This window comes from Marmota flaviventris, chromosome 9, assembly GCF_047511675.1.
Source record: "Marmota flaviventris isolate mMarFla1 chromosome 9, mMarFla1.hap1, whole genome shotgun sequence".
NCBI lineage: Eukaryota > Metazoa > Chordata > Mammalia > Rodentia > Sciuridae > Marmota > Marmota flaviventris.
The window spans coordinates 39,410,791-39,422,360 of NC_092506.1; the positions used below are offsets into that span (position 1 = coordinate 39,410,791).

Genomic DNA, 11,570 nt, shown 5'->3' on the forward strand with positions numbered 1-11,570 from the left:
TCCAAACTTAAGGAATTATTTTAATCTTACAAAATTATTACGTTTATTTCAATGGGTTTGAATAACTTATTATACATACTATTAATATTCTTGAGTTAACAGAACTTCATTTATGTGTTAAACAATTTTTTTCTATAGCATAACTATAAGTGATTTGCCCCCAAAATGTCAAAAATTTGTTGGAGATTCCCTGTTTGTGTAGTAGTTTAAAATTATGAAATATATTTTTTAAATATTTGGTGCATCTACTTTGGCATTCCTCCTATTATTTCTATTATTTATGTTTTGCTGGATGTTTAACCTGCATTTCAAGGTAGAAACATGTATTTGGACTTTTTAGTTTGTTTTTATTTTTATTTTTTTAGTATACATAGTCTTTGCTTTTTATCTTTGTTCTTTCAATTGTTTGCTTTTAGGCATTAATATAAATTGTTAAATATTTTACATAATGTTTCACAAATATTTTATTTTCTTGATTATATTAAGTACATGATACTTTTCATTTTTTTTTATTTAAAATTTACAGCATATATGAAACTGTCCTGTTGTCCTCCTTTAAACTCTTCTGCTTCCTTTTGAAAACTATATCATGGGGTTAGGTGTTACTCAGTGGTAGAGCTCTGGCCTTACATGTTCTCATACATGAAGCCTTGAATTTAATCCCCAGGACTGAAAAAAAAAAAAAGAAAGAAAGAAAGAAAAGAAAAACAACAACAACAAAAATCATAGTATTGGTAAATTTAACATCTTTTAATTTATTGTGACTTCTAGTCTATTGGAATTTGGGCCAATTAGAAATTTTTTCTTTGTATTGGATAGTTTACTTTTTGTCTGATGTTCACTCCACTGGGATGTAACATCCCAGCATATGTAACACCATAGCATATGTGAAGATATTTTTCAGCCTCTTGTCCCAGAATACTCCAAGTTGATAATCTTTTAGGGGTACAGTACTGCAAAAGGAATGGCTCCTACTGAAAAAAAATCTAACTTTGAAGCTTTAGAAATTTAATCTGGCATTTTTTTTTTCCATGATAGTTTCTCCTTTTATGTCTTCTCCTGGCAAAGACCAAATACAATACAAGCAGTTCCTTTACATTTGTACCTTGGATAATCTCAGGAAAGACTCTATTTGGAGTTGCCACTTGTGATTTTTGATTTCTACTGGGACTTGTTGCTCTAGTAATGCATATTTACTTCAATTAGTCAAAAGTTGAAGGAACAGATGTGTACCTTTGTTAACTTCAAGAAAGGTGTTGGAATGGTATTAGTTTAATATCTACTATGTACTACATGTCATCTATAATTTTTGGGGAATTATCTTTGTTATCTTAATGATACTCACCTCCTAAATTTGATCAAAAAGCAAACTTGCAGAAGTTAAATAATTTGTCCAAGTTTGCATAGTAATTAGCCCACCAGGAATTTGAACTCAGAACATACATATTCTGAAATGCAAGCCTAGTTGAGGGTCTGCAGAGTTTCTGGTTTAGTACAATAGTGGAGTGAAGGAGACAAACCCTTAAGTATTGATGTTGACCCATAATGATGGCATTGCAAGCATGTTGAGAGGAAGGCTTGGTGACACAGCCTGTCCTGTCTCTCTGTTGCTTCCCAATTGAGCACTCTTTGTCATTTTCCACAATTGGATAGTCTAACTTGGGCTTATGCTCTTTCAAAAGTTACAACTCTATTTATTTTGAACCTTGGTGTACATAATATACTAGAATATTTTTTTTTCTCTGAGTACTAGCTAAGGAAATGCAAGCTACATATTTGCCTTTCTTGAGTTCTTTACTTTTCAGTAAAGAACAAAACATCACAACAACAACAAATTAAAACCTAATGTGGCTTTGTTTTGAGGATATGAGAAAATAGCACATGGTGAGCACTTCTGTTCTTACTGCTGTCATTTGTTATCAAATTATATATGGATCAGATAAATCCAGATTAAATATGATTGGTCAAGGCATAAATAGAATTGCAATTTGAACTGTTCAGTAATTTGATTAGAGGTGGAGAGGACAGATCATCATGCAGATACCGAAAACTTGTCTATTGTGTGTATGTGTGTGTGTGTTTGTCTGTGTGTGTGTAATTTCCAAATGTAATATAATTCTTCAGCTAAAACAGAAATAATGAGACCAAACATTTTTCAAAAATACAATAGAAGAATACTGTACACTGGTTTATTTTTCCAAATAAGCAATACGCTATTTACAAATGAGCACATCTTCAATGATAGAAACTTGTCTATTTTTTAATGTAACATTTGTTCTACATAGAACCAATCACTAAGGCTTATTACAAATAAGCACTGAATGTTGATATAACATGGAAGGACCAATATGTCTGTCCTTACTGGTGGGCAGAACAGATAACAGTAAGTCCTTAAAAGGAAACAATTCTGTTTCCAGGTACATCAACAGTCTTTATGAGAAACACTATTCCCAGGGATCAGGTGTCTCAGGTGACAGAATGAGCTGCATTTCAGAAGCAAAACTCCAGTCTAATCAAGGTTGTTAAAAGAAACCTTGCTAATAAAAGGCTGGATGGGTGTTTAGAGGACCTGGCATTCCAGATAATTGACCTATAATGGAGGTTGCACAATAACCATATTTCTAATATCTGAAAGATCAATGCTTTATCATATGGTTTGTCTAGGAAAAGTTTGGTCCTACACTCATTTGCTAGACTCCACCGTGTCCTGAACAATCCAACGATATGCTTGAGTTAGTCTGCCTTATCTACCTACCCTCCTCATTATAGTCTGATGGGAGTCTTCCTCCTAGGATCATTTTTTTTTTCCCAAATGCAAAACCATCAATCCAGAAAAAAGCAGCTTCAACTATCCATTTTCTTGGGCTTTCACATTTTGGGGCCACTAGATTCCCACTCTAATCACCTCAGAATTAGGTACTCACAACTTGTGAAAGCTGGCATGTCACAGAGACTACTGAAATAATTCAAACTGGCAATCCTAAACCTTCCTACTCTGCCTCACCATCGCATTGCCTCATAAACTACAATCAAGTCTCCTGCCCACAGTTTCCCTTTGCCTCATAACCCATCTTCCTTATGGCTTGGTATTCCTCTCGGGAATCGTAGAAAGTAAACTTTCTTTCAATAGTCATTTCAGATCTCTTAGCATTTATTAAACACCATATATTCTATGAGAATACTATCTTGTAGAATAGGCTGAGGTCCTGGAAAAATGCATAGGGCTCAGTCCCTATAAGTGGTGCATAGGTGGGTCAGCAAGAAGATAGAACTTCCCTTTCAGAATTGCTCAGAAGCACCTTCCTCCTACAGTAGTTTCAGGAGCAGAAATGTGGGAGTCAAGGGAACATCATTTTGAGAGAAAAAGATCTGGAGACTAACTTAAACTTTATGCTTTGGCATATATCAGATGAATGACTTACAGAATTGATTAAGCAGGCTGTAGTTATGGGCCTGCCTCAGAGATTTCTTTCAGTGGGTGTGGGGTATTACTTGAGAATCTGGATACTATAATACTTCAAAGTCAGTTTCACTCCAAAATCCAAAAGCTGTTGTTGTGAAGTCTGAACTAGGGTGTTTGCTCAATTCTGTCCCTTGGATTATTATCTATAAAAGAAGATTAAAAGTTGTCCCCCAAGAATCAAATATAACAGTGATCTTTTCTTGGAATAAATGATGATCAAGTATTCATCCAATTATAATGACTGAAGCTTCTTTATAGTATTTTTATTTTGACTTTATATGGTATATTTTTCCATAGTGGTTTTGAAAAACAGAAAATATCAATTTTGCTCCTTAAAGCAAAGGGACAAAGAAGAACACACTTACAGTAGCCTGGTGTTTCTCTGCTTTCTCAGATGTCTCTTTAAGTTGATTTTGTAAGGCCTCCTGGAGAGACTTCATTTCTTCTCTAGTTTTTGTAGAAAATAGCAAAAAGGAGATATAACATAATTCCATTATTTTCTATGTACATTATAAACAGAGGTTTGCAATCTACCCACATCTAGGAAACAGACAACCAGAACTGTATAATACTATAGTTACACAAATAGAATATATCTAAATATTCTGGAAATAAAAGGTTTTCTCTCCTATGCAAATGCTAAAAGTAAGCTGTATTTCAAGAAAATTGCTGTGTTATTATGTTTTATGAGAATCCCACTGTGTGAATCATCAGTGAGCTACACAATGTGTTAAATCAAATCAATATATTAATTTGAGTTGAAAAGCTAATTTTACTGACAGCATGCCAGGGTGTGAACATGCTGGTTAGGAAAAGTCACCACAGACTTTCTGATAGGATAAAATCACCACTCCCTTCTGATGCCTCTAATTGATTAATTCTATAGTTCTGTGCTTTAGACATCCACTATTAGGCCTAAGACTTTTTACAAAAATAAAGTAAAAAGAGACACTTTGAATGGAGGGCTACTTCTTTTAATGGGCAAAATAAAGGAAATGCATGACTATACATTCATACCAACTTCATCATATGTACTTATGTACATTTTATATAATATGTACATATTATATAAATACATATGTACCCTGTGTCCTTTGATAAAGTAGAAATATTTCCCTAATTGTACATTCCTCTTAAGGATTAGAATGTAGCCACATACGTCTAATGAATTGTGTTGCTGTGTTTTGATTTTATTACTCAAGCTATGACTTCCAAATATTAACTATTAAGTGAGGATTTGTGGTGGGGGACACACCACTTTTGGCTAGAGAAATAAACATCAAATTAATAGCAACAACAAACAGAAAGCTTTTCTAGTGTTATCAGTACCCAAACCAGTTTAAAATTTCCAATCAAGTGCCAACAATCTAGCTCTGGTCACTTGGACAAACACCTTTCAGACCTAGTTTCGTCATCCATAAAATGGGCACAATGATACGACTATATTAGAGGCTTGTGGTTAGGTTTAGATGATAAAATGTAAACAAAATTCTCAACATAATACCCTGGAAAGAATTAGTCAATAAATGTTAAATCATTGTCAAAAGCACGATGCTATCCCCTGTTCATCCTTGAGCACCATGTCTCACACAACCACAAACTACTGTTTCATTTAGCAGTACTTAATGGTGCTCCCAGATTTCCTGCTCTAAGAACTCCTAGATCCTCATTTAAATTTCTAGTGTTTGAAATAGCTCTGTATGTTTATTGAAATGAAATTGGACATTCTTTGGCAACGCAAATATATACAGGACAAGTTATAACATAATTATAGTCACTTTGGTTCCAAGATGATTTATTTAAATATGTTTGACTAAGGATATATAAATAAATTTATTTATATATGCTTTACTCTCCTTTGCTTAGAGCATATTTTTCATTGCAGCTGCCATTACAGGCTTAACTTGACTTCATTTATCAGATTTGCTCCACCTATGGACACTTAAAGCTAGGATTTCATTATTATAGTCAATATTTTTTAGTAAGAGTATTCAAGGCATTATATATGTGCGTGTGTGGTGTGTGTATATGTATGTATGTACATATATATAAACATATACATAAAAACATGATATAAATATACACACATACTGAAGGCCTGTAATGTTCAAGGCATTGTAATAAGCCCCAATCAAACTATGGTATCATATTACAGATTGAACTGATGTATAGAAAGGTGGTAGAATTACATTCCAGAAGCTTTGTGCTAGAACTCTAGAGTTACTACACTATATCTATTAAGGAACAAGAAGGAAGGAACGAAGATGGAAGGAAAGGAGGAGGGAAGTGAGAACGTAAATGTTGAACTGAGTACTCAAATCTTAATAAAAAACTGAATGATATATAATAAAACTATATTTTCAGCTAAAAATTATAATAATGTGTTAAATAGTTATTATTTTAACATTTTATTTCAATCACTTTCATTTTTAAATAATATGTAAACATTTAAGGCAAATTAGTTTATAAGATATATTTGTTATAAACACATCTACCAAACAAGCTGGGAAAGGTGGCACATGTCTGTAATTCCAGCAGCTTGGGAGGCTGAGGAAGAAGTATGGCATATTCAAGGCCAGACTCAGTAATTTTGCAAAGCCCTAACCACTTAGTGACACCCTGTCTCAAAATAAATAAATAAATAAGTAAATAAATGGTACTGGGGATGTAGCTCAATGGTAAAGGGCACCTGGATTAAATCTCCAGTACCCCCCTCCCCCCAAAAAACCCTCCCCCATTGTGATATATACATGCAATTTAGGAAACCATAAAAAACAAACAGGAATATCTGTTAACAAAAACTGTAACTGTAGACATTAGTAAATACTACATATTTCATGACAAGGAGCTTGGACAGCCTGAAGAAGTGTGTCTTTAAGTTTTCAAATCTCTCCATATACTTTTCTACCTTCCTTTCTGATCCTTCCCTTCACCTGCTCACTGCTCCTGGGTTTTAGGTGGCCCAACATTTCTGCCTCACAGACTATCACTTTATCCCCCATTGGGGAAGGATTCCTGACTTTCATTTTAACCCTTGTTGGGAGTGATTCCAGACTTGCTTCTACTCCACTTTCCTCTACCCAGTGGGGTTTGACCAACTATTTCTAGCCATTCTAATTCCCTATTTGATGCTGAACCAAAGCTCTAATTCTAAGGAAATGATGGCTCCAGGGGCACCCGTGACAGATTATTCAATGTTGATATGTGTTAACATAGAATTTGATATTACATAATCTTTTTAGAGCAGTTGGTTCATACCTCTTCCATCCCCGATTATAAATGTAAGAACATGTTTACACACCTCACTCTATGGGACAGCACATTTTTCAAGTGATTTTTGAGCTTGTATTGCAATAGCATCACAGATGAAGAACCTGCTGCGGTCACAGCCATTCTTTTACATTTCAGAGAACACTGCTCTAAAATCCTCGAGTATACTGAGTCCAATACTGTCTTTCAGGAATCTTCATCCACCAATAATCATAGAAAATAAAATGCTTTATTCCACTTTTCTTTTCAAGATAACCTTTCTGACATTCTGGGGCCTTCTCCTACCTACCCCTCAATGTCTCTGTCTCTAAACTTTTTTTTCTTCACCCTGTTCACGATTCTTTCTTTCAGCCCTAAACAATGTTAGTAGAGTAACTTCCCTCAAATATTTATTTAATTATATCATGTTTCCCAGAGCTACCTAAAATGAGTCATTTATTTCTTATTGTGATTTACTCTGATTGTGATTTCTATGAACCAACATTTAAAAGCTTTTAATTGTGGTACCAGGTCTTGCAAACAGATTTATTTTCTCAACTTCTCAGCCTCAATCTGTCTTCCTCAGTCACTGCAATGGTGCTATATATCCAATGTTTGGAGGTAGCTTCTGTTATTATGTTTTGTTTAACATTTTTCTGCTTCCCTATCATGAAATACTCCATAGAAATATCATTTTCTGCACATCTTGGTATCTTGATCAGTTATTTTTCCTTTTTAAATATTTTCAATATATTGTTCACTACATATATTATATGGTACAATAGATCTCAAACCTATTCTCTTATTTAACTGACAATGTATTCTTTAACCAATATTCCCCCGTGCTCCCCCTCAACCATCTCAGTTACCATGATCAGCATTCTGTTCTCCACTTCTATGAGATCAACATTTTTAGATTACACATAACAGTGAGATAAAGTGGTATTTGTCTTTCTATACCTGGATTTTCCTCCAGGTTCAACAATCTTGTCACAAACAACAGAATACCTTGGTTTTATATTTGAATAGTATTCTATCATTTATATTCAAAGTGTTTAATTCTGCATCACTAAATTTATGAGCCACTAATACTTGTAGAATATTGAGCATAAGTGTTTTAAAAAGTAATGATTTGGGGGCTAGGGTTGTAGCTCAGTAGTAGAGCTCTTACCTAGAACATGTGAGGCACTGGGTTCAATCCTTAGCACCAAATAAAAATAAATAAAATAAAGTTATCATGTCCATGTACAACTAAAGATATTTTTTAAAAGGTAATGTATTTCAAACCAATAAAATCATTTAAAATGAGGTAATTTTTGAAAACATGCTCAAATAAATATTTTATTCAACCTTTTTTTGATATTGGACTTTGAAGAGAATTTCATGTTAAATAAATAGTAAATGTCATTGCAAATAATGAAAGCCAATACATGACACTCAACTTAATATTTTAACAGGTGTCATTTACTCCATCCAAATGAACTCCAATGAAAGATTTCTGGGTCAAGAGGCAAGGTCAGTGTACGTGACAGAGTCTGGCAAGACTTAAAAGGGACAACGCTAGCATGATTGTGAATAGCTTTACACTTTGTGATTAGTGACCTAGTGAGGAAAGACATGGCTGTCGAGTAAGAGAATGGATTTTAAATTCAATGTCCAACTATGATAGCCCTCAAATATTGACTTAAACACTGAGCAACAATTTCTTATATATAAAATGGGAATAATAATATCTATTAAAAAGGTAGTTGTGAGAATATAGTACAATTGTATATAAAGAATCTAGAAAACATTCTAGAAAATGAATAGTAAATATTTGATTGCTTCTAGCTTAAATTCCTCATTTATAATAAAATTTAAAATCATATGGCTTGTAAAAAATCAAATAAGGAAACAAAATTAATAATATTATAACAATGGCAATTTTGTTGTTAACATATTTGCCCTCTTCCTTACCACATCACCATACATTGTACCCAGGATATCCGGGTGCTTGTTGGTTTTTGTTTTTGTTCCAGTGATCGAACCCACTTAACCATTGAGCCACATGCTCAAAGCCTACTCCTTTTTTGTTGTTATTGTTGTACCTCAGAGGGCACTTTACCACTGAGCCATATCTCTTACCCTTTTTTATATTTTATTTTTAGACAGGGTCTCCTTGAGTTGTGCTTAGGGCCTTGCTAAATTGCAGAGACTGGCTTTGAATGTGAGATCCTCATAGCTCAGCCTCCTGAGCCACTGAGATTACAGACATGTGAAGATCAAGTTTTGACCCTTTTCTTCATGATTCATTGTGATAAATAGCATCCATTCTATGTAATGATGGGCAGACTTTTCATGCTCTAAAAGAAGAGTGTTACAGAGCATTTTCATTCAAACCATGATCTGCAGATAAGGAACAACATTACCATCACCAAGGAATGCCTTAGAAATAAAAAATTTCAAGCCCCACCTCAGATCTACTGTATAAGAATCTACACTTAAGCACTTAAGCAAGAATTCCCCAGTGAATTATATATATATATATATATATATATATATATATATATATATATATATATATTTAAAGTTATATATATATATATATTTAAAGTTATATATATATATATATATATATATATATATATATATATATATATATATATATATATATATAGTTAAGAAGATAAATACATTCCTGAATATTAGTAAATTCCCAGATATACTTTGATGGAACATCAAAAAGAATGTAGGGGGAAATTACAAAACAAAACACAAACACAGTCTTACCTTTGTTTCTGGCCTAATTCCAGAAGCTTCTGAACATCAGTTTTGGCAGATTGCTCATCATTTTTTAAAGACTGACAAGAAAAGTGGGAAAAGGAAGTCTTATTTAGTGAAACACTGAGGCTCACTTTCCTTTAGACTACCTCATACATGGTATCACTGCACTTTTGACCTGTGACAGAAACGTAAAAAGGAGGCCCTAATGGTCCTCATAGCTCTAAAGATCCATACAGAAGTCTGTGACACCTTCCAGTGCATATCACACACTGAGTCAGAGGGGTAAGCTTAGACTCAGCTTTGAGAGGCTTGATAGAGGAGAAAATACTCTCCAAAAATCTAGGTCTTTTTCTAAGTTAATATAAAATATATCTTCTACACTTTCTTTGAAGTTTTACTGTGTTCTCTGAGGGCATGTTAAACTAGCTCTGGCATAGTTTCAAAAAATACAAGGAGACACAGAAAGCCTGTCTGTGTAAGTCAGGAAATAACACAATTAAAGATAAAAGCAGTCAAAAGGCACATGCCTGTTTGGTCTTGTCCTGTTATTATTTGTCAGTAATGTATTAGGATCCACAAAAACATAGGGCCATGTAAAATTGTAAATGATCCCTACAGATAGGGTATTTAAAAAAAGAAAAAAAACTATATATATATATATATATATATATATATATATATATATATATATATATATGTATATACACACACACACACACACACACACTATCTCAGTCATTAGAGTTTGTATACTCTAGCAAATTCAGGATTCTGAGGCCATCAATTAAAGTAGAAAAGATCCCCAGGCTTTTTCTCATTAGGGACACTGTCATATAAAACCTTCCCTAATACACTCAATAAACTATTTAAGAGAGTAACCTGTCATCTTGACATTAAAAGTTCAAATGAAAAGGAAATACAATTGTTTATATAGCAGCTTTGACAGGTACGGAAATAACAATAGCAAAAGGAAAATGCTTTGTTTTCTTAATATTTATTTAATAAATATCTATCATGAATTATGCAAAGACTTGTGCCTACCTTCACCCATTTTTCAATCTCATGCTTAAAAGAGAAAATGAATATAGTATGATAAGTATTATTATTAAGATGTGGTGGGATGAACTGTGCATGAAAAATCTCCTCCCTAATAAGACTGACTGAGGTGTTCATTTGGAAGCAGACAATAAACAGTGTTCTGTCTACCTGGTAAGAGTAGCTTCACATAAAATACAAGGAAAGCAGGATGAGGAATTCAAATGGAAAAAATGTCATAATTTGTGAGATTTACAGATCAAAATCCATCATGGTTGTTGACTTGGGGCAGTTCACAAAATCAGCATTTTGACCTCCTTATTTGAACGCTAAAGATGAAATTTCTAAGCAGCCTATTTTAAAAAGTAATCTGACTCAAAGAATTTGAGTAGACATGTGAAAGCATTGAGAGATTAAGTGCAATAAAATATGCTTACTACTTTTATAATATGGATCAGAAGAAAAGCATGAGTAAAAGGTCAGGAAATTATACTTGGCAATTTTTATTTTTTTCAGATTCTCAGCACTCTTCAAACCCCTCAAAAAATAAAAACAAAACAAAACAGAACAAAACAACAAAATAATTCCACAAACCTGATGCAGAAATGGAAGGCATATGTACACAGATGGGATCAGCAAGGCCAATCCAATCAGAAGACCTAGGTGTACTTTATTGTCATTTTTTCAGCAATATCCAGGGAAGCAGGGTAAAACTCTATGAAAATAATGTTGTTCCTATAAGGATACTAATGGTTTATATGAAAACTATTTAGCAAACCTGTTTACTTATTGTGCTATATTATCATCCCATCCAGGTGCTATGGTTACAAAGATGAACAGGACTTTCATCCTTGAACTTTCAAAGTTCCTTCAGCTTATATTTGAAAAATGCTATGTACAATGGGCTATATATTTACTAGTAATTTTGAAACCTGGAATACTATTTATTATATGTATGATTTCAGGCACTTCCTGTGGCCTCTGTGACCCTTGCTACCTCATTTTACAATGATTATAAGATGATCTTAATGCTGTGGAGATTTTGCTGAAAGAATTTAGC

The 11,570-nt window shown here is 33.4% G+C and overlaps 1 protein-coding gene across 1 annotated transcript in view; it reads right to left on the minus strand.

The window, feature by feature from the left end:
* The window catches only part of Luzp2 (leucine zipper protein 2), a 286,032-nt gene extending 276,480 nt beyond the window's left edge, over positions 1-9,552 (minus strand). The window contains exons 1-2 of the mRNA XM_027936693.2: positions 9,482-9,552; positions 3,829-3,910 (exon numbers count right to left, since the gene is read on the minus strand). Of these exons, the coding sequence (XP_027792494.2) occupies positions 3,829-3,903 (75 nt within the window). The 5' untranslated portion in view covers positions 3,904-3,910; positions 9,482-9,552. The remainder of the gene's footprint in view (positions 1-3,828; positions 3,911-9,481) is intronic.
* Positions 9,553-11,570: the final 2,018 nt, after the last annotated feature.